The 23,031-nt window shown below is 40.6% G+C and overlaps 4 protein-coding genes across 6 annotated transcripts; 1 reads left to right on the top strand and 3 right to left on the bottom strand.

The window, feature by feature from the left end:
• On the top strand, nucleotides 7,054–7,671 carry LOC107640136 (protein FAR1-RELATED SEQUENCE 11-like). The gene has a single exon (XM_016343686.1). It carries the CDS (start codon nucleotides 7,054–7,056, stop codon nucleotides 7,669–7,671), a length of 618 nt encoding a protein of 205 aa, XP_016199172.1.
• Nucleotides 11,887–14,254, bottom strand: LOC107642889. 3 transcript variants are annotated; one of them, XM_016346389.2, is made up of 9 exons: nucleotides 14,144–14,254; nucleotides 13,942–14,039; nucleotides 13,707–13,791; nucleotides 13,523–13,597; nucleotides 13,012–13,104; nucleotides 12,782–12,916; nucleotides 12,566–12,687; nucleotides 12,372–12,441; nucleotides 11,887–12,266 (listed from the first exon to the last, which is right to left on the bottom strand). In XM_016346389.2, the coding sequence occupies exons 1-9, from the start codon at nucleotides 14,165–14,167 to the stop codon at nucleotides 12,147–12,149; spliced, it is 822 nt and encodes a 273-aa protein (XP_016201875.1). In that variant the 5' UTR covers nucleotides 14,168–14,254; the 3' UTR covers nucleotides 11,887–12,146. The 3 variants fall into 3 exon arrangements, with proteins under 3 accessions (XP_016201875.1, XP_020978685.1, XP_020978684.1); XM_021123026.1 differs by having other exon boundaries at nucleotides 12,378–12,441; nucleotides 14,132–14,240; XM_021123025.1 differs by having other exon boundaries at nucleotides 14,132–14,240.
• LOC107640137 lies at nucleotides 14,743–15,830 on the bottom strand. Its single transcript, XM_016343687.2, has 2 exons — nucleotides 15,166–15,830; nucleotides 14,743–14,945 (listed from the first exon to the last, which is right to left on the bottom strand). Exons 1-2 carry the CDS (start codon nucleotides 15,401–15,403, stop codon nucleotides 14,764–14,766), a joined length of 420 nt encoding a protein of 139 aa, XP_016199173.1. The 5' UTR covers nucleotides 15,404–15,830; the 3' UTR covers nucleotides 14,743–14,763.
• Nucleotides 22,525–23,031, bottom strand: LOC107640138 (uncharacterized mitochondrial protein AtMg00810-like). The gene has a single exon (XM_016343689.1). The coding sequence runs from the start codon at nucleotides 23,029–23,031 to the stop codon at nucleotides 22,525–22,527; it is 507 nt and encodes a 168-aa protein (XP_016199175.1).

Below are 23,031 nucleotides of genomic sequence, written 5' to 3' on the forward strand. Positions count from 1 at the left end.
TTTTAATTTCTTAAATTAAGTTTGGTGTCTCATAGTAATTTTTTTAAAAAAATATTTAATTTTTAGTTCACCTCTTTTCATTTATTTTTGAATTTTTATTTTATTTTTATTATTCTTTATTTTATTTCTTTTCAAAAAAAAAGAAAAAAATTCTGTTATTTCTTCTTTGCTTTCCTGTTTACCATATGGTGCGTTTAATTTTGTTTGGTGCTTTGTGCTAAGGAAAAATAATGGAGAGGGATCACATGGGTTACTACTCACACCCAAGGAGTGATTCTTATTATTGTGGATGGAGGAACTATCCGAATTTTGATTGGCAAAGTCAAAACTAAAGAAACTTCAGTGCTCCATGTTCCAACTATCAAGAGCCACCACCTCCCTATTCATATCAAGAACCACCATCTCCATATACATACCAAGAATCATCCTCTTTCTACCCATATCAAGAGCCACCATCTCCCTATTCATACCAAGAACCATCATCTTTTTACTCTTATCAAGAATCATCATCTCCTTCTTATTCATATCAAGAGCCACCATCTCCTTATTCATATCAAGAACCATCAGATCTTGAGCTTCTCATGAAAGAATTCATACATGATATAAAGACGAATGTCAAAAGTGTAGAGAAATATGTGCAGTTGATTATTAAGTCACAGGAAGAGGAACAAGCAAATTCCTTCCCAAGAGATATAATGCAAGATCCTATAGAAGAAAGTGAGGAAATCAATCAAAGGAGTTCATACTCCAGTGAATTAGAGAACTTTTCACCCTCACACATGGAAGAAGAGGAAGATGCAAGAACAAAGGAAGAAGATGCACTAACAAAGAAGGAAGATGCACAAACAAAGAAGGTTGTAAGGGATGAAGACAATTATGGGAATCTACACTCCATTGAAACAGAGAGTGGCATAAAGGGTGAGTTTATTAAACCACCAATTCAAGAAGTTCTTGATGAAGGGTACACTCTAACCATTACACAACACCCAAATTTTAAAATTAAAGAAGTGAAGGCAATCAAGGAAAGCACAAAAAAGGGGATTGCGACCAAGAAACAAAAGACAATATCCATGAAAAAGAGAAGGTCAATAAAAAATAATCCAACCTCTACCCCAACAAGCAAGGTGAATCAAGCTAATAACAATAAAAGAAAGCTTGTTATGAGGAATTTATATCAGGGGGCACTAATTTTCACCTCTCCCCCTTTGGAGACATTTCTTTTAACCAACTGGAAGAAGAGGAAAAAAATTCAATAATCAAGAGTCAAGCTAGTGACATTAAAGAAGCTCTTGTGGGAGGCAACCCAACTACTAGTATCCTTGGTTTTGCAGTTGCTTTGGTTTTAATTTTTTAGTTATTTTTATTTTAGCATTATAGTTATTTTAGTTCTGGTTTTAAATTACTTTATCTCAATTTTTTTTTAATTTTTCTTGTTTTACATGTATTTTAGTCATGCAGAGTGATTAGAACAGGAACAGGAGTAATTAAAAGGAATTTTTGACACCCTGGAGTTTTTCTTTGCTTGAGGACAAGCAAAGTTTTAAGTTTGGTGTTAGAGGAGCACAGCCGGAGGGATGAGATGGCCACCAGCATAACTGAGGTGGTTGAGTTCCTGTCATTCTATTTCTCCTTACGTTCTTATTTTATTGTCTTCTACTTTCTGTTGCTTTGTTTGCCTGCATGATCTTTAGTACTTTCAGTTCTTAGATTTAGTTTCACTCTGTTATTTGCTTTTAGTTTAAAAAAAATTGACTCATGTACCACTCACTGAGCTTAAATCTAAAAAAGAAAAAAAAAGAAGAAGTGATGTATTGCATGAGAAATTGAGTTTATATTTAAGATTAGTCTTGTTTACTTAAGTTTGGTGGTATTATTTGTGAGTTTGAATGCATGATATCAACAATGCATATTTGAATTTGAATCAAAAGATGTTGACGTATGATGAACATAAATTTAGAGAATTATTATGACTTCTCTGAAATAAACAAAGATTTAATCCTTGAAGCGAAAGAGACAGCAAAATAAACATAAAAGCAAGGTCCAAGGCTCTGAGCATCAATGAATAGGGAGTCTGAAATAATCAAAAGCTCAAAGAGTTGTTTTCCTAGTCATATGCTTGTGGTATTCTTGTTTCAAGTAACCTTTGAGACAGAATATTTAGAGTCATGACCAATTGCATTCAGCAGAGTATGCCAAAGGCTTTGAGCACCACTGTCTGGAGGTAACTGAAACAAAAATCAAAATTTAAGGAGAGTTCCCCAGTCAAGTGCTTGTGGTGTTTCTGTGTCAAGTAAAGTTTGAGACAAAACATTTAAAGTCACAGCTAGGCTCAAGGTGAAAAGAACCAAAAAAAAAAAGAGAATTAAAGTAAATTTTGCTGTGTTCAATGATTAAACTGGAGTATAAAAAATTAGAGAATTCATAATATTATCCGGATTCTAATTTCGAATGACAGTGACATCCTTCTGATTCAAAGGAGATGGAGATGCCAAAACTATTCAGGATCACAGTTGTAAACCCCACTTCAAGAAGAGACATGAGCTTAATTGAACTCTCACTCTCATACAAATTCACATCTTAAGCCTATGTTAGTTTTGGTTGCTTGAGGACAAGCAACTATTCAAGTTTGGTGTTGTGATGCGTGAGCATCTTTCCTATCTTTTCCTAGTGAATTTGCATTCAATTTGTTGAGTTTAATCAAGAATTAATTATCTTTTAGCCACTATGGATGCTACTTTGAGTTGTATGCAATTCTATTTATTTTAGGTAGCATTCGGCTGGATTTGATGGAGTTTCCGCAAAAAACGAGAAGAAAGCGAATGATACTATCAACCCTGACCTCTCTACACTCAAACCTAAATAACTCGAGATACATAGATTCAATGGATGTGATTCCAGTGGCGTTGGAAAGCTAACTTCCAGAGCTTTCCAACGATATATAATAGTCCATACTTCTTTTCCATCAACTCTGCAAGGGCTGCGCCTAACTTGAGAAAATACAAGTTAGGCGCAATGCACAACAACAACACTCAAGTTAGGCGCATGATTCACTCAAGTTAGGTGCAAGACAAGCTTTGCACGCCAATTCTCACTGTGCCATTCAAGTTAGGCGCAGCTTCTAAGCAAGTTAGGCGTGGCCATGCTCCTGAGTCTAATAAATCAAGTGGTCCCCACGCCAATGCACGAGCCACGCGAGATCTTTCATTTATTCTGATTAAAACTTTAATTTTTATTTTAAAATAGAAAAAAATATTATTTAGTTTTAGAAATTATAATTTACATTAATTAGGATTAGATATAAAAGGGAAAAAGAATCAGCCCTTCGGGCTCTTCTCTTCTCTTCTCTTCTACCTCATTCCGCAATTTACAGTTTGTCAGAATCCTAGTTTTTCTCTCTGAATCATGAGCAACTAAACCTCCACTGTTAAGGTTAGGAGCTCTATCTATTGTATGGATTGATACTATTATTTTTCTATTTTAATTCATGTATTGATTTCTATTTCAAGAATTGTTTTCGTTCTTTATCTTATAAATTTGGGGTGGAATGGAAGTATGACCCTTGTTCTAATTGAGTTCTTGTTAACTTGGAAAACCTCTTTACTTGAACAACAGCTTGAAAATAATTTCTCCTAAACTTCTAATTATCTGGACTTAACGGGATACGTGACATATAATCCTTTTATATTTGGGTAATTAGAGTTTCTGTGGCACATAAACTAGAATTGAACTTTATCCTCTAATTAGAATTAAGTGACCTAGGAATTGGCGGTTGATGAAAGTTAGAGTAGACTAATAATGCCTAAGGAATTAGGGCTTAGACATATATAGTTTGTCATGAATTGAATCTTGCATGATTAAAATAGTTAATAAGAAAAGTCAATCCGGAAAATAGATAACTATGAAGTCTTAACTGTTTCTCCATATATTATTCACAACTTGTTTACTGCTTGCTTTCTGATATTCTGAATTTACTGTTTGATGCAATTGAGACCCAAACACTATATTCTGTTTTTCTGACTAAGTCAATCACTCAATCATTGTTGCTTGATCCATCAATCCTCGTGGGATCGACCCTCACTCACCTGAGGTATTACTTGGTACGACCCGGTGCACTTACCGGTTAGTTTGTGGACTTTAAATTCCGCACCAATGACTGTCTTTAGCTACAAGGCGAGCAATATAGTTCCATTTGGATGCTTTTTTATGGCAAAAATCCATCTGTAACCAATGATTTTTGCATCTATGGGTGGGTTAACAATGGACCAGGTCTGAGTTTTCTGTAATGCATCAGTTCTTCCAACATTGCTTTATGCCAATGTGGAGATTGTAAAGCTGTAGAAACACTGTTAGGAGTATTATGAACAAGATCAGTGCATTTATCAACAATAGAAGCAAGTGCCTTAGGCTTAGAGATACCAACTTGCAACTTTTAATCTAGTTATCATAGGATGCTTATTAGTTGTTAGAGGAGTACTCGGATTAGTACCAAGCTGAATTTGAATATCTGAAGTAGGGATACTATCCTTATGCAAAGATTTATAATGAGGATGAGTAAAAGGAGTGACACATGGTGACTGGGATGTGAATTCAGCATCTGAAGCAGATGCAGATTCAAATTTATATGATTGCGTATGGTTTTGATTTTCATTAAAACCAGTGACAGAAGTAGGAATATTAGCATTTGTGGGAAAAATATTATGATTAGTAGAAGACGTAGTTGAAGATGGTGAAGAAGAGGTGTTGAGGTTCTGATCAGTAGAGGTAAAATTAGGAAAAAGTGATAGTGATATAAGGGAATTGTTGTTTTGGAAGAGTAGGTTCCGTACGAGAAAACAACTCCTGGTATGGGAATTTCATTTCATCAAACACAATATGCCTAGTTATAATGATTTTACCCAAGAAAAACACACAAGTCTGATTTGAAATTAAATTTGGTAGGAAGGCTTGAGACAAGGATATGCTGCACAACCAAAAACTTTTAGAAAGGAATAGTCAGGGCTATGATTGTGGAGGACTTCAAAAGGTGAAATAGAGTTAGTATTAACAAATGTAATCGATTTATAATGTAAGTGGCTAAAAGCACAAGATCATCCCAATGAATCAAAGGGAGAGAGACTGCAGCTAACATTGCCAAAACTTTTTCTATAGTATGTCTATGCTTTCTCTCTGCCTTCCTATTTTGTTGATGTGTGTATGGGCATGAAAAACGATGAGATATACCCTGAGCTGCAAGGTATTGTGTAAAAGAGTGAGAAAGATATTATCTTCCATGGTTAGTTTGAAGAGCTTTTATCTTCAAACCTGTATGTTTTTCAATGTTAGCTTGAAATTGAAGAAATGCTTGAAAAGTTTAGCTTTTTGAATGCAAAAGAAAAACAGATGTGTAACGAGTAAATACATCAACAAATGAAACATAATAATCGAATCCATGATAAGAAGTAGATGGTGCTGGCCCCCATAAGTCTAAATAAATCATCTCTAAAGGAGTAGAAAAATTATAATTATCAAGAGAGAAAGGTAGGTAATGCATGTTAGCGTTGCAACATGAATCACATAAATCTGATTTTATTGAATGGGTCGCACTAGTGTACAGATCAAAGTGCGTACAGATATGCAAATTTTTCCCTTTCATATTTCACCTATTGACACGTGTTGGGTCCCACGCTGCAGTGTGCAATTGGCTCAGAGGAGGTCCCAGGAGCTCAGGAGAGGTGCGAAGGAGCCGGCTTGGTGGGGTAATGTTGAACGGTGTTCTGAAGCCTATGCGTTCCGTTGGTTGGAGGCTGTTGCCATGGACCTTGTTTGGGCCGAAAAAAAATAAGGCCCTAACCCATGAGTTGGTTCTTCACTTCGGGAGGGTGGTAACAGGGAAGGAAATCCCTAGGTTAAGTGCGGAGGATCGCCGTCGTTGGTGATGTTCCTGCTGCTGCTGGCGGTGGCGCTCGAGATAAGGCTGGGTTCGAAGTCGTAGGAGGCGGTGTAGGTGCTGGCCGAGTGCACCAAGCCCCAGTTTCGCGTTGCAGTTGTGGTGTGGGGGAGCAGCGATTAATCAGCTGGTAAGTAAGGAGCAGCATTGCCCCCTTCCTCATTCATCCTCCGTAGATGTCATTTAATAATGCGTACATGTGTAAGAATATGTGGAACATAAATGATGTATTGATCTTTGTTCTGTGGTTGCATATGTGTGAACATATAGTGGATATGATTGAATGTTGAATCCAATTGTAAGATTAAAAAAAATACGTTCGAGCAGGCAAAGAAATGAAGGAACAAGTACTGCAATTATGAGATAAACAAGTATAGAGAGTTAAGTTTGGTTTTATGCTTGATGAATTTTGCTTATGAAATTGGTTGTTATTTTGGGAACTAACCGGATGGTAGGTAGGATGATGAAACTTGGATTTTTTTATTCATATGAGACATGCCATGTATGCAAATGAGAATGAAGCGTGTATAGGAGGTATAGTGATACATTGAAGTACATGCTAGTGGTTGAAGTTTTTTGATTGATGTGATTATTTGGTGGAGAGGGTGTTTCACCCATTTGTGTATAGTTGGGGTGAGGACCCTATTATGCCTAAGATGGGCTTTGGGTTGCTAGTATTTCTGTTGAAGTTAGTTAAGAAAAGTTAAAGTTGCCGGGCTTTGGATAGTGGGTAAAAATTTGATGAACCTTGTCTTGCAAGGAACGCATCGTCATTCGAATTAAGTTTACTTAGTTAAGTAAGAGAGGTGACCGTAGCTAGTTTGTTGATGGTTCAGGTATGCCACTAACTGTTTGGTTGTTCTTGTGAATGTGTCGATGAATTAAGTAGTTATGGACGTTGTTATTAGTTACAATGAGTGGGTGTTTGTGAAAGCGAGATAAATGGTTGCTGAATTTTCTCTTAATGTAGATTCAATGAACTGGTATTGTGCCTTATTTATGGAAGTGAATATTCCCTCCGTCCTGGTATTTGTGGTACATGCTTTTAGTTTATATCTTCTGCGATTATGAGTTGCATGTCTCTGGATTGTATGGATTCAGGGTAGGAAGTCACACAGCATTGGGCGATGGATATCAACCGCATGTTCGACATTGAGGGTCATGAGTCCGATGCGGGCAGTTCCGATGAATATTCGGGACATTACCGTGGTACCGACGATGAATACGATGATGTGGACGACATTGGTCCCGAAGCAAGGGAGCAAGGTGCTGCGGATGCTGCATATTGCAAGGAATCTGGTGGGATAAATGACGTGGCAAGCGGTACGACAAGCAGGCAAGTCGTCGCGAATGACTTCTTGGGTAGACAATTTGCGACGGAGGAAGATGCTTATGCTGCATACAAGGAGTTTGCAAAATTGAGGGGCTTTGGAGTTCGGAAGGGAGATGTAGCTCGGGTTAATGGGGTTTTAGTCAGAAGAGACTTTTTTTGCCATCGACAAGGGACAAGACATTCTAAGCACTATGACCGTCCTGAGCGAGTAAGGGAGGAGAGGCTTGAGAGCCGGACGGATTGTAAGGCTAAGTTGAAGATTTATTACGATGTGCAACACAACGTGTGGAAAGTGAGAACCATCATGGACGAACACAACCATGAGCTTGCCCCGGTGATGTTCACACATCTCCTCCCAAGTCACCGGAAGATGAGTGCGGGCGACAAGGCACAGGTGGATAATTTCAAGTAGTTTGGGATCGCAACCTCGAAAATAATGGCTTTCATGGCTGGGCAGTCTGATGGGTATGGCATGCTTCGATTTACGAAGCGGGATTTGTATAATTATGTGCATGGGCAAAGGGTTGAGCGAATATGTGATGGTGATGCATCAGCAACTATTAGTTACTTAGAGGGCAAGGCAAATGCGGACATGATGACGGTCGCACGTTACACACGCACCACGGAGAATCGTTTGGGTAGCTTATTTTGGGCGGATGGTGAGATGATTTCGGATTATCAGGTCTTTGGTGATGTCCTGGCATTCGACTCCACATATCGTTCTAACAAGTACAAGAAGCCATTGGTGGTTTTCTCTGGTTCAAATCACCACAAACAAACATCCATATTCGGGTTTGCGCTATTAGAGGATGAAGAGGTCCGAACTTATCGGTGGGTGTTGTTGAACCTGCTGGATGTTATGGGACAGAAGAGGCCATGCGTAGTTGTGACGGATGGGGACAAGGCAATGCGTGCTGCCATTGCGGAGGTGATGCCGGCCGCAACACATAGACTATGTGCTTGGCACCTAGAAAAGAATTGCGTCCAGAGGGTGAAGGATCTTGAATTTCGCAAGGTTTTTAAGAAAGCTCTGTATGCAAATTTTGAAGTCGACGACTTTGAGTTATATTGGAAGTCTTCGGTTGAGTCGCTCGGCCTAGTTGATAATACTTGGGTTCAAAACACGTACGAAACCAGAGAAAGCTGGGCAATGGCCTACCTACGGGGCACATTCTGTGCGGGTTACAAGACAACTTCAAGATATGAAGGGATAAATGCTTTTATAAAGGGTTTTCTCAAGTCAACTGATAGCATTTTGGAACTCGTACACAGTTTGGACCGGGTTGTAAAGGACTACCGGAATAATGAAGTAACTGCCCAATTCTATTCCACGTACTATACTCCGGTGCTAACGACCGGCCTTGATTCGATCGAGCTTTTTGCATCAAAGGTGTATACACGAGCAATTTTTAGGGAAGTAAAGAAACAGATTAAGGGTGTCGCGAGTTTATTGTTTCGGAGCAGGGACAGCATTAGCACTACTAGTGTATACCAATTTTCGAAGATGGGAAAACCTAACAAGATACACAAGGTGTTGTATGATCCGAACGAGGAAAAGATTGAGTGTGAGTGTTCAATATGGAACAGTGAGGGAATTCCATGTAGTCATATATTATGTGTCATGAAGTATGAAGGGTTGGAAGAAATCCCGAAGGGTCTTATTCTGAGCAGGTGTTGCAAGGATGCAAAGGACTGGAGTTCGAAACCCCCCCCCCCAAGTGACAGATGGCCCTCAGGGACGCTTGCTCCGATATGGTGCCCTCAGTGGTTTGATGAATTTGGTTGCCAGACTTGGTTCTGAAGATCCCGCGGAGTTTGTTGTCGCTAGGGAAGGCATTGCCACCCTTGTGGAGGACCTTCAACGAAGAGCATACCGCCGGGTCGGAAGCCAACTTGGTTTATCAATGCCGCCGGCACTGAAGGATCCACCGGTTTCAAAAACAAAGGGGGCTCCGAGGAAGGGAAAGGAGGTAGAGCCAGAACCGGGCAGCAAGTGTGAGATACCAACGAAGCGACGACGTTGTACAAGCTGTGGGGTTCATGGTCATACGAAGAAGACATGCACGTGGCATCGGGCCCATCGTGGACCTGACACTGAAGGGGGAGCGGTCCCAGGTTGCGCGGAGTGTTCCTCTGGGATGGGGAGTGCCCCGTCTGCAACTTTGAGAGATAAATCTGCTGGAAGATTCCAGGTTAGGGGTCGAGTTAAAAGTGATTCTAAACCTACTATCCTTTGATACTATTAATGCTAACAGCATACCACAACAAAAACATAACAGGATTATTAGGTTCGTGAGAAATTTGGATTGGGTTGGTTAAAAGTTTGTTCGGAACTTACAGTTTGGTTATCTCTTTGTAGTAGATGTTTCATTAAATTTTCACTTCCAATGCTGCATTCCATGCTTAAGAAAATGGATTAGGGTTGGTTAGGGTCAACTGATGTGAGTGATGTATGCAGAATTCGGAGCGCAATATTGATGAGATGGGCGACCTAGGCCACACCGCTTCACTCCGTCGTGAGGGTGCAACACCGGGGTACAATCATGGGTCTAGTGAAACAGAGTGGAACCCCCTAATGGGTGTCGGGGGCGGTAGTGCCAACATCTTCCTCGGAGGGCAACACATTGGACAGTTCTTTGCTTCGCAGGGTTGCTCCGGCCACAGAGGGGAGTCTCATGGAAACGATGTCAGCCGAATGTCTAATCCGACAAGGCACACCAACGAAGAACTATTCGAGCATTGGCTATCACAGGTAGTAGTGGAAAAACCAGTTGGATGTGTTAAGTGATTTCCCACTTATTTTTTTTTGTATTGAGTTGCATGTTTTGTTGAAGGACCGTGCTTTTGTTGTTGATGTGAACAAAATGCCGTGGGCAGGCCATCGTGCAGCAGAAGGAATGGTTGCGTATAAAAGCAAACACAAGTTGCTGGTGAGAAGAAACAGGGATGTAGTTGGGCCATTCTTGCGGATTCCTTAGTCGGTCTTGTTGTGGAAAAAATGTGTTAACAAGGGCATGATGCACAGGTGGATGGCAATTATGACATATGGTAAGGATTCTTCTGGTTAGGTTAAATGGGCTATAACGGGAATAGCTAGTTCTGTGTTCGCTAGTAATGTTTCGGTGTAGCTTTACCCAGCATATGTTCAATGGCAATGTATATGGTGATAAGTTGCAATTGTGAACCTATCCTGCCTGTCAGGACTATAATACCTTTATGTTTGACTTGTTAACCTTTAATTGCACATGATGAATGAGTTGACAATTTGAAAAAACCTGTACATGTGGTTAGTAAAAATCATTGATGAATTTGCATTTCATTTCATTGTTATTTATATCTCCCTGCAGTACCGTGCTCATGAATGAATTAGAACCTGCTGAGAAAACCAGAATGGCCTAATAACCATGTAATAATATTAATCTATTAGCCTTGTTACTTGTTATTAGGCCATCATGCTAACCCAACCATATCACAGCCCAAGAGGAGCAATTAGAAAACCCATATTCTTGTATCTGAATTCAATTGACGATTGTGATTGAGTTATGCTGATTTTTCTTTAGTGATCAATTGAATTTTTAGGTAAGTTTATCTATTGCTAGTGACATTAGAGTTCAAGGTAGGTAATGTATTCTAGTATGAACTATCTGTGTTGGTTTGCAGTTGACTTTTTTTTTCTGCACTATTATCTTTCAGGAATATTTAGTAATAGCTTTTGCATTGTCATTGAATAGTTGTTCAGAATACACAGACATTAGTTCATAGATGAAATTTTTCTCTGTGCAGTGCTTTCTCCAATTTAGGCCATGAAATTAACATACGAGCATAGTTGGTCGAATTTTGTGCAAACTAAATTTAAACTTCATTTCATTCTACATTTTGTTTTTGTACGTGGTTAGCTGCTTATGCGTATTCCATGTTGGATTTGATTTCATTTTATCCTTTGAGTGCCAGTTTGCAGGTGAAAAGAATTAGGGAGATACTGCAAATTTAGTAATTTGGTGTTTTAGAAGAAGTTAACAAATACTATTAAGCAAGGATATATATGGAGATATCTATGCGATTTCTGTGTCTCTTTGATTGAAACTCCTACACCAATGTTTCTTTAATTGATTTGATTACAGTTGATCAAAAAAACAGATAGTGCAGTAGCCAAAATACCTTAGGGTGAGTAACAGGTAGGCTGGTTGTGCTGTGAGGAAAAAAAATGTGGTCATCTAATGCCCTGGGAGGTTTTGTAAAATATAAAATTTGTTGGGTTCATTTATAAATGGAAAGGAGTGGAGAAAAATTTGGGTTGCTTAACTCTAAAAGATGAAAACAAAATTTTCCGTTTTCGAATGGCGGAAACAGTGACTTCCTGTTTTCCCGTTCCTTCTTTTCGCTATTTATCCCATGCTCTAATATTATGTTCACCTTAAATGGATTTTTTTAAAAATATATAATTTAGTTATTTCAATTGTCGAAATACACAATTACTATTGTATTTACCAATTTAAATGGATGACTAATTTTTTATTATTTAAAATAGATCTTTTTACCACCATAGCCAAATCCCAAATATCTTACGACTACCACATAATAATTTTACAAGGTTGTTACTTAGCAGTATGAGATAGTATCACACATAGGAAATATAACGGTTTGCATATACATCCAAAACAAAACTGCTTCAGGTAGAGGTTTTGAGCATAACTTTCAAAGATTACATCATCAAAACAATGCAGATACTAAATTTTCACCCAACTCCAATGCAACACATTGCGTTGGTGTGCATGTTTATGACGGTCTGATCTAGTAGACTGCCCTGCCAACTGGCCAAATCCACGGAACGTACCCAAACAAAACATGATACCAGTAAACCCATTTCCAACCCAAAATGGCTTCAGTCTAGGCTGCTTTCTGTTGCCAATGCCGGACTGCTTTGGAAACAGCATCTTCTCCTAGGTCGTTGTGAGACTTCATCACCAAATCCACTGCCAACCGCATCCTAGTCGCATTGTTGACATTCTGAAAGAGAAGTCAAGCGAATACCGTCGTCATGTCATAATTGGATGCGTCGATTAGTTCAACGTAATCTTAACGAGCTGAATGTAAACATAGGATTAGCTGTACCTGTACCCCGTGATCTTGCCACAGGTGCTCTCGAATCATCCACTGTGCTACCCACACGCCACAGTCCATGCTATTTTGGGAACAATTACCTCGGATAGTTAGGGTTGTTGTTGTTATCACAAGAAGGACCAGACAGTTAAAAAAAAACAAGAAAACCACTTAAGTTTACATAATTTGAAAATGTAGGGGCTTACGAGTCCCCCGCTTGTTGAGGCACCTCCGGCTCCTCGAACTCGAAGGCTGAGAACCTAGGACGCAGCGCCTCAGGCCCCGATAGCAATGACTTTCCCAGCGTCAAACCTTCAAGGTAAAGTGCCTACAAAATACAAGCATAGGTATTAGGTACCATTGATATGAGTCGCCCGTTCGATCTGTGGCCATGTGGTTGTCCCAACAATGCCGAGACTTACCACCCGAACCATCACAGTTTTCCTTGCATCTGCTTCACGCAGATCTCGGAGTGAGTCTAGATACACTAACTTCATTCGCGGGATGTCGATAATCATAAGGTACCAGTGTTGATCACACCACATGGGCTGGTAAACCTTCAAGTAAATCCATAACAATGCTGGGTATGAAATTGCGCTACAAATTCGAAAACAAGCATAGGAGAACAAATTTTCGGCGTCGGTGTACTTACCTTCGTCGTCTGGTCCACCTTGCTGCGCATGTAGTTGTTGCGTATCGACGTCATGTTCGCCGACGTTAGCGAGCGACCACCAAGTGCCGCTTGCTGCGAAAAAATTGAACCCGTTAAGTTGGCATTTCATCCCACTATAGGGCAGATGCTGAGCAGGGTGAGACTTTAAATAAACAGGCAATCAAAGTAAAATGTGATATGTTAATGATTTCTGTGAATGAGGGTCTTCCTTTTGTTGCATGGCCTTACGTAACTGGGTTCACACTACACATGGGTTTCATTTCGGTAGGCAACAGAATATATTCGCAGCAATGGTAGCTTAGATTACAAGTGAGTGATAAGTTATCGATGCAAGGAAATTGGCATAGGAATGGTGGTTTCCATAAATTAGACCGTACCTGGGTCTCAATGATTTTCTTTATGCCACAACATCGTCATCATATGTGTGCATGGAATGAAAGGAAACAGTAATACCAAGTGAAGTTTGTTTGTACTCAGTCAATGAATTTACCATGACCACTGTGGGAAGGAACCAACAACTGCGCTGCGATCCATTTGTCAGCATACGAATAACTACATTCAGTACCTACACATGGTAAGGAAAACACCAGTCATGCCAACTTAAGAAGGCATGTGCCTTGAATCAGGTGTAAAGACCCAAGGGATTGATACATGAAGATGTGACAGGGACTCACATCGTCAACAACCTCCTCTTTCGGGGCGAGAGTTATCAGCGCTCCCCTACTTGCAAAGCAGTCCCCAATGTCAATAAGAACCTCACTGCAGGTAATGTACAAAGAAAACAAAGCATACATTAGGGCGATATGTTAGATTGAGTTAAAACAGGTGTGGCGAACTCGAAGCCGTGTGATTGCAATACTGAAAAATTGAAGGAGACCAGCATAAATTCGGTGTAACTGGAATGCTTACCTCTCTGGAAGATCTCTGTTGAAAATGTAAGCAGCAACTGCCAACTCCACCCCGGACAGGTTCATATCTACCGTGGGATGGAATACCAGGTTCATGGACTACAATAACCCCAACCAATTACACATGCCCAACAGATAGGAGATGGTGATGGGACACACGAAACTGCGAATAACCTTATCGTGACACATACGTATATACTGACCTTTGGAATGCTGTCCACTTGCATACTTAGTAACCCGCTTAAGTTCACGACCGCGGCAGAATCCGCGGCATGGCCATGAAACTTATCCTGGCCAGACCGCCCGGTTGCATTGATTACAGTTTTTATAGTTGTGTGCCCTTTGGTCTTTGCCACGCCGTCGTCGGAACTAAGATCCACCTGAAACACAATAAACGAAGGGGTGTGCAGAGAACCAGCAATTGAAAACAACTACGTATAACTTGTAATCGATGGAACAAAAGTTTTCAGGTTGGAGTCGTACCACTTCCGGAACACGCTTTGACCGTGGCTCCTTCCAACTTTTGATTGGTTTCCTCGTTCATTTCTTGGATCTGTTGGTGGTAAAGGGGAAGTGATCCATGCTGAATGTGGTGTCGATGACCAGACTTACTTCCGGCACCGGACGCCGGGTATGCTCAGCCCGCCGGCAGGTCTTGCTAGCTTTTTTCTTTGAACGATTCTCTTTGGGTAAGTTGAAATATGTGTTCTTCTGGTTGCAATTGCAAAACCTGCAAAGGCCGGCAAGCAGCTCCCCGTTAAAACCAGGCGACCTCTCCCCGGTTAGCAACCTGATTGCGTCCCTTAGCTCCAAAACCACCGCATCATGTCGAGCTAAGGCGTCCGACAACCTCCTTATGTCGGTCTGCATTCCCGACACACTGCTCACCACGCTCCTGAGGCCGAGCATCTGGAGCCAGAAGGATGCACCTTAGGAGAGGATCCATTCTGTGGCTTGCCTGCTGATTCGGCTGGCCTTGCTCCAAACGATAAACAACGGGGACGCCTACAATCCAAACAATACTCGCGGTTTAGAAAAATCACTGAAAATCATCAATAAGGAATCCATGCCATGGTAACAAAAAGACAGTATTCAAGCAACACAACATGAAGAAAAGCTACGTACTTAACATCTTAGGACTCCAAAGACCATCGGACGATAGACTTCCAATTTTTACCGAGTCATACAAATATAAACATACACAACATGGAAAGAAGAAACTCACTTAAGAAAACATCATAATTGTCCTCGAACGATTTACGAATTTTACGAAACGGCTTGCTATTACCGCAGCGGGGAGGACACTCATTTATCTGCTTCCTCGAGATCGGAGTATCAATGCAGCGAAGTAAAAGGCGTGGTATCAATGCAACCTTCGGTTGACGGCGGCGGTGGCTATTGATACCAGGTTGGGCAGGTTCCAAGAGCAAGTAGCTGATTCTGTCCAGGAGGAAATTGGGCATGTAGCTGTCGCTGATTTAGGTAGGAGGAAGGGAGAGTCAAGCACCCATGGAGACTGGTCTTACAAATTGGCAGCAGCGAGGGAGAAGAGCGCGGCTTGATTCAGTTTCGTTGGGGTAGCATGTTGAGTCTATAGGATTTGTGAAAAAGAAGAGAAATAAATCGAAGAGAATGCAACAAAAGCACACGTAGGAAAGCATGGTGGGTCAAGAGAAGAGGAAGACAGCCGAGGAGGAGCAGAGACGCCGACAACAAGAGGAGGAGCTGGCGTTGGAACGATGGGGAGCGGAGAGGGATAGCACTCAAGGCAGCGACCGAAAGATGAAGAATTTAGAGTAACAAATCGAAGAACAAAGCAGCGCAGCAGCGGCAGCCATGGAGCGCAGCAGTAGAGGTATCGAGAAAACAATGAAATGGGTTAGGTTCAGGGACGATGAATCGGGTCTGCTGGGGATGGAATTTTGTTCCGGGTCGGGTTTTGTTTTGGTAGTTTGGCCTTATTCGGTTGGGCTTCGGTCTAACAACACGTGGCTGCCTTAAATCACTATATACGCGGGCATCCTATTTCTTGGACCATGACCCACCAATAAATATGTACCCTACCCATCACATTTCTTCCCATTCTTGGGCCACTTATGTAGTAGGCCCACAAAAATGTACAAAGGCTCCACCACCATTATGGATATGTGAGCCCGAGAAATAAAAAAAGTCAAAGACGTTCAAGTCGCTCATTTTGAAAAAAAGTTCTATTGTGGAAGAAAAAGATATGAAAAATAAAGCCCATATATCACTGTTCCCGTATCTGACGGCTTTCCTCTGTGGTGAGATTTCACTAGTCACCGTGATATTTAACTTCACGAGGTCTATGCACTGCAATGACTAGGAAACGTAACTTCTAACCCGAGTGCATCGCTATTTACCTAACCCAACTGGACAAGTAATGTAATGGCCTACGTGAACAGTGCATCCCTCTTGTGAGGTTTCTTTGTGGTCAACGTCACGAGAATAGTCCACCACGAGTATTTCCTGACAGACGCACATGCGAAGCACGTGCTGGTGACCATGTGCGACATGACGGGGCGAGGGATAAAGTCGAAGTACATGAAGCATCAAGAGAAAAAAGCAGCATCTAAGGGGGTGAGCAATGGCGTGGAGAATATACTCACATGGGATCGTACGATGCGTTTGCTGTGTGGGATGAGTTCGTCACTAAGTACGTTGCACGTGTCCAGCCTCAGTCAGCCGTGTTGGGAACGGCCCACTCCACTGCGTGGCCTGTTCTGTCTCATTCCTGTAGTAGATTCCCGCGTGGGAATAAACAGTCGCTTTCAGGAAGGACCTCCCATGGGGATTCAGGCTTTCCTCCACGTCAATGCTTATAACAAGTGGGGTGAAAGCCAAGCATGCCTAAGAAGTTTTTGTGACCCTCATCATACGCGTGGCTAAATTTGTTGAATGGAAGTAGAACAAATTCCCCAATTTACCCTAACTACTTTGCTCTAATGGCAAGACGGATACATGTATGGCAAAACCTAAACATGTTAGTATAACCACCGAAGGGTTTGTGTGTACTTTGCGGTCTTTTTACCATTGCGCTTTACCCAAGAAATTACTGAGACTAAAGCCAGCGACGTCAATCCGAACGTCGCATCATGGTGAGATGAGGGCCATAGGTAATGAGTTGGCGCGAACAGAAAATTTCAAGTGAGGGTACCATAAACGACGTCGTAATTTACGGGGGTTGGCCACGTGAATATACTTGGTCATGTTTTTGGCGAATCAATGATGCTGCTATAAGCCAAGGGTTGTTTAAACCACCAAAGACCAATAGCGCATAACGACTAAACATACTGCACGCTAGGGTTTACAAAAATTCACTGTGTCAAATATAATACAAACTCGGTGTGTTACTATTTGAAGAGTAACCGGACTATTTAGAAGAAGTTGGATATGCTGCTTTGGGTTTCGTAACAATGAGGAACCGGTTCGTAGTTGGGTCTCACGTTAACTGTTTACAACTAAATCCACTAGCCCGGTCGGGTCGGACCGAGAGTAGCATAACTGCCTAACCACAGCATTCACGTGTTTAGGAACGGTGGGTCAACGTTGGCCAAATCACAAACACATGGACACCATTCTGAATATGATTTGCTATGCTGAAGTAACTATAACGAACCAGGTTAGAGTCCGGTTCATGTGGTTATTGAGAAAACATCAGTTAGTCCGGTCCGCTCCAATCCAAATTGTAATTACACACACCATACGGACCGCAAACATTTTGCTATAAATACTACTCTCCCACCACAAACTCTCTCGCAAAGGATATCAGAGTTACCTCCACAACAATTCACATCTCAAACATGCTACTTCATACATGCTACTAGGATGCCAACGGCGCATCCAACAACCATTATGTCAACAGCTGTATCCCCCTCGCGTTGCGAAAAGAAGATCCCCCTCCTACATCTTCACAATCGACTCCATGCATGGGATTGGGTGAAATTGGCAAGAAAGTTACCAACCACGTAAGAAGCAGACTACCAGCATCCTTCCCGTTGTTGGATGTCGCGGCAAATTTCACATTTAGGGAGGCCGCGGCGACTAACAAGTTAGCTACTCTACCAAAGTATCTAGCGACAACCTACACAAGGCAAGGAAACAGTTTCTTCAACTTAACCAAATTTCCATTTTTTTTCCAGTTTTTTCAGCCACACCAACGTAACATGTTCTCAATGTGTAATCACCATTGACTGTTTTTAATGACAATCACACTTGTAGTTGAATAAGTCCTGTGCACATACTTTCTAACGATGAACATTGGTCTTAGCCCTATTAACTTTCTTAATAATTATCACTTTCAAGTGGGTTCACATTAAAAATAACAAACATCTTTGAACCAAGTTTCTAGGCGTGGGCGCGTGGCCCATATCTGTTGCGCAAAAATTAACAAATGTATGCATGGAATCAAGTCCCGTGCACGTGTTTAATGGGAACAACAAAATTACATGTTCAGTTAGGCTGTAATAAGTGTTTAAGTGTTACGATCAAGCATACCGTCCCATGCATGCAGATGCATTTAATGGCGGGAAGGGGAGTTCCCCTTTGGTGTAAGAATGGAATTAAGGTTCCTTTCTTATTGCAGACTCTTCTTTAAACTGTGACGGTGATCTATACTCGATATTCCCCGTTCAATCTGCTACTGTGTTACAACTTTGTTACATTAAAAGAAAAAACTCATGAATACGTCGTTGGTGTACCTCGTAATAGGAAATACGTGTTACACCCAACCCAAACAATCTGATCATGAGAGGGGTTAGCATAAACAATTGCCACCGACATGCTCCTTGTTGCACTCCGATCCCCGTCCGACTTGGCCCGGTGATACATTAACTCGAAGGAGGAGACACGTTAAGTCTTGCTGAAGAGTGTTAGAAACCCCGAGGACGCCATTGTTATAACACTGAACGGCTTCCCCGGCAACGAGCGTCCAACCGTGGAGGTCCATCATGCCGCACACGAGACGTCCGCGCGGGAGCACTACCAGGGTCGCACCCTACGTTGGATATGACCTGGTCAACCATGCAACAGTATGATACATAGCCACGTACTAAGATCATCTTATTTGACCGTTGAAAGAATTATTATGAAAAAATCTAAACTTATTACAAGAGAGACGAGCGAGTTCATGCTGGTATTAGGTTATCCAAATTGTAAAAGGCAAAAACTATACTATGAAAAAAAAAAAAAAACTAAGGTTGTGAGAATCAAACCGGTTATCGAACCGGTCAAGTGATTGGTTCAATAATTTAACTGAGGTCAAACCGTGGTTGAACCGTTTTAATTCAATACATATTAAATTTATTAAATTTTAATATACATATAGATATTCTCCAAATACTAAAGCAGTAACTAGGTATTATCATTTGTACATTTCAGTGTAAAAGAGTCATGCATATCATAATTAAATCATTTTTCTCTTATATTTTCAAATTCTCTTTCACTCTATGACTTGTTGGCTCTTGCACAACAATAACCTGGTGTTGTTGCTGCATAATTCTCCTATTCAATTTCATTATCTAAGAACAATTCCTTTACCTCTAATGATATTCTTGGCAACAACATACACTTGCTTTTGGAGGCTAGAACCTAGCATATCAAATTCAACAAGCACAAAAAAGAATTCTGAACAACAATTCCTTTACCTCTAATGATATTCTTGGCACGGGTATGTTCGCTATTCGCAGAGCGTGTTGCTTGACACAGAGAGATGTGGCTCGAAGACAAAGGCATTTTGACGACGACAAAGAGGCGGGCTTCACAGCGAGCACCGAGACAGTTAGGAGAAAAGTGGCGGCAGCTGAGACTGAGAGTGAGAGAGACACTGAAACAATGAGAAGAAGCCATGCACATCAACCTCAGACACAGCCCCACCGCCTCCTTCCTCCGCCACTTCCGAGGGCTCTGCTCATTCTTCCGCTCCTCTCCAAAGCTGCCACCTTTGAAATTAGGGATTTTTCTAGTAAGAGTGAGATTGAGAGTGAGCGAGAAGGGAGAAGGGGCATTTCGGGGGTCTTAACGCGTTTCATTTTTTTTGTTTTTTTTTTTTTAAAAAAGTAAATCCAAAACCGCACCGTTTTGATGTGAATGAAACAACCGGACCTTCAAATAAACTGACCGGTTCAACCGGTTAACCACCGAGTTGACCGGTTTTTTCAGCAATTTTTTACAAACTGGTTTTTGGCGTTAACCGGACCGGCCAACTGGCCGGTTCCCGGTTAACCCGGTCAAGCCAGCCGGTCAAGTCCAACACAATAAAAAACCGACCGGTTTACACCCTACATCTAACATCCTTCCTCTTGAGTGAGCAAACCCCAGATGCAGTTATAGTCAGCGACAAACCCCAAATTCATGAACCTTGAAGTTTTCTCGCAAACAGTCTGGTTGAACCGTTCTCTGCCGATTCTACGAAGTTTTCGCATGCTTCGACTGACTTTGATCGGTTCTAACCGACTTTGACCGGAATCGTTCCTTACACATCTTTGGGTTTTGTTTCATGATCCTATGTAGATTCCCTTGCAAGTTTTGTTAGCACTCGGGTGTTGAAAGCTGCGATGAGTCCTGCTCAAATTCGAATTTGGCCAGAGTATGGATTAGTCCCAGCTAGGATTTGGTAGATCCTATTCAAAACATTGGTGTATGTAACTCGGCGAAAAAGTTAGTCCTATTTGATCAGCATTGTGACAGAGAGTAGATGTACGCTACATTGCAATTACTACCTAAACCAAGATACATCTACGTTATACTTATACTGCTCTATTCCCTATCTATTTCTGTTGCTCAGAAGACAAAAATAAACTGTCCATAAACCCAACAGGAGACAACATTAACAAAAATCTCCTAACTTCCTTTGAAAAGGGAACAAGTCAGATTAATAAGAAAGGGAGGCTAACTGCTTACATATAGCCGCCTCTTCTCTTAAGCACTGATAGCCATCAAAGTTTAATTTTAATACACTGACTCACTCAAACATTTTGTATAGTGGTTCAATTGCATTCTTCCATTTACATGACTATTCATACTATTAACGTCAAATATAATTATTTCTCCTGACATGTCGTTACACACTTAAATGCACATGAAATATATTAATCGTAAAATACTTTTATATTCTCTTAGAACTAAATAAAAGGTTATTTCAGTATTGTTAATATTAAATTTGAATTCATAATTGCTGATAAAATCTTTAACCTTCGGTAATAATTTAGTATTTTTTATATTAATTCTAAACGGACTATGTTACTGCCTTAGGAATAAACTAAAACCCATATCAATTTTTAAAATTCCAATCTTCGAATATTGTTTTCTTATTTTGAAAAATAATTCGCAACTTTGACTATTTTATCTTCGATATCTAAGAAAAATGGATTCTGTCGGTTCAACAAGTAACTTATCGGTTAAAACAAAAAAATTATGAACCAATAGCTTTGTCGATTCAACCCTTTCATCTACGATTCAACCCACTCTACTAACCGGTTTATCGAATCCCGGTTTAATATTAACGGACTTCGGAATACGAATTTCGGTTTACAAATTCGGGTTCCAAATACACATCTCATTCTACACGGTTCAGGGTTCACGGTCCAACATACAGGGTCATGGTGTTCTTTCAACAAACGGGATAAACAAATCAACTGCGATTTCAGATTTCAGGTAGGGTGTTCACGGAATTTGGTTCTCTGGGTCACACAACATGGTTCGCCGTTTTCATGGTTAGGATTTTCTAGGTTTGACATTCGGGGTTCAGCTTCCGAAATTTCTCTCGTTGTGTACTGTCCCAGAAACCAGAAAGCAAATCAACTGAATTTTTACAGTTCAGGATTCCTCTCCTACGAATTTGTATATAGCATTTCGTCTCTCACGAATATACGAATTCCTATTCGTGGATTAGGGATACGGGTTCTGTTTCTTAATTCTAAAAGAAAAAATTTAATTTTTATTATTATAAAAATATCCGATGACACAGTTTGATCTTTCGAATTACTAATATAAAATATAAATTACAAATTATATATAGAGTGGGAAGAGTAGAGAGAAATAGAAAAAGGGAGAGAGATACATGAGAGAATTTAAGAAGTGAGTTTATTAATTTTCGATGTACATGTTTTTTGTCAATTTGAATAACAGAACGTCATCTGACACATTTAGTTGTTAATTTGAATTCAATTACAATGAAAAATGACAGGTGACACATTTTAGTTGTAAAATTATATATATACAATAGACAAGAATGTATCAAGATAATGTTATGTTAATGGCCCAGTTTTCACCCGATATTTACCTGGTATAATCGTGGCCCGAAAGAGTCTAGGTTTCATCGGGTCTCAGGCCGAGTTCGGGTATCACAAACAGGCCCCGTGTAGAACCTATGCACAATTACTCAAGAGGGGGGGTGAATTGAGTATTGCAACAACAATGAATCTTTTTGCGAAAGTTAAAGACAATATACAAAAGTGTTAAATGTGATCAAGCATGAGTCCATAGTCCACAAGTTGTTGTTTCATCCATAAAATTTGGGCGCAACAACTACCGGCGGCTACATACTCGGCTTCGGCGGTGGACAAGGCTACACTTGTTTCTTACTATGCCATGAAACAAGAGAGTTTCCTAGCAAGTGACAAGTGCCGCTAGTGCTTTTCCTATCCAATTTGCAACCGGCAAAATCGGAATCGGAATAACTAATCAAATCACAAGTGGATCCTTTTGGATACCACAATCCAACATTTAATGTTCCTATGAGATACTTCAGAATCCTTTTCACCGCACTTAAGTGAGATTCCTTAGGATTAGCTTGGTATCTCACACACATGCATACACTAAACATGATATCTGGCCTACTTGCCGTTAGATAAAGTAATGATCCTATCATGCCTCTATACTTCTTTACATCTATGTTTTTACCTTGTTCATCTTTGTCAAGGTAGCAAGTAGTGCTCATTGGTGTGTCCATTGCCTTAACATTGTCCATTCCAAATCTTTTGAGCAATTCTTTGCAATATTTGGTTTGGCCAACGAAAGTTCCTTCTTTTCCTTGTTTGATTTGAAGACCAAGGAAGAAGTTGAGTTCGCCCAT

This window comes from Arachis ipaensis, chromosome B05 (genome assembly GCF_000816755.2).
Source record: "Arachis ipaensis cultivar K30076 chromosome B05, Araip1.1, whole genome shotgun sequence".
In the NCBI taxonomy this organism is placed as follows: domain Eukaryota; kingdom Viridiplantae; phylum Streptophyta; class Magnoliopsida; order Fabales; family Fabaceae; genus Arachis; species Arachis ipaensis.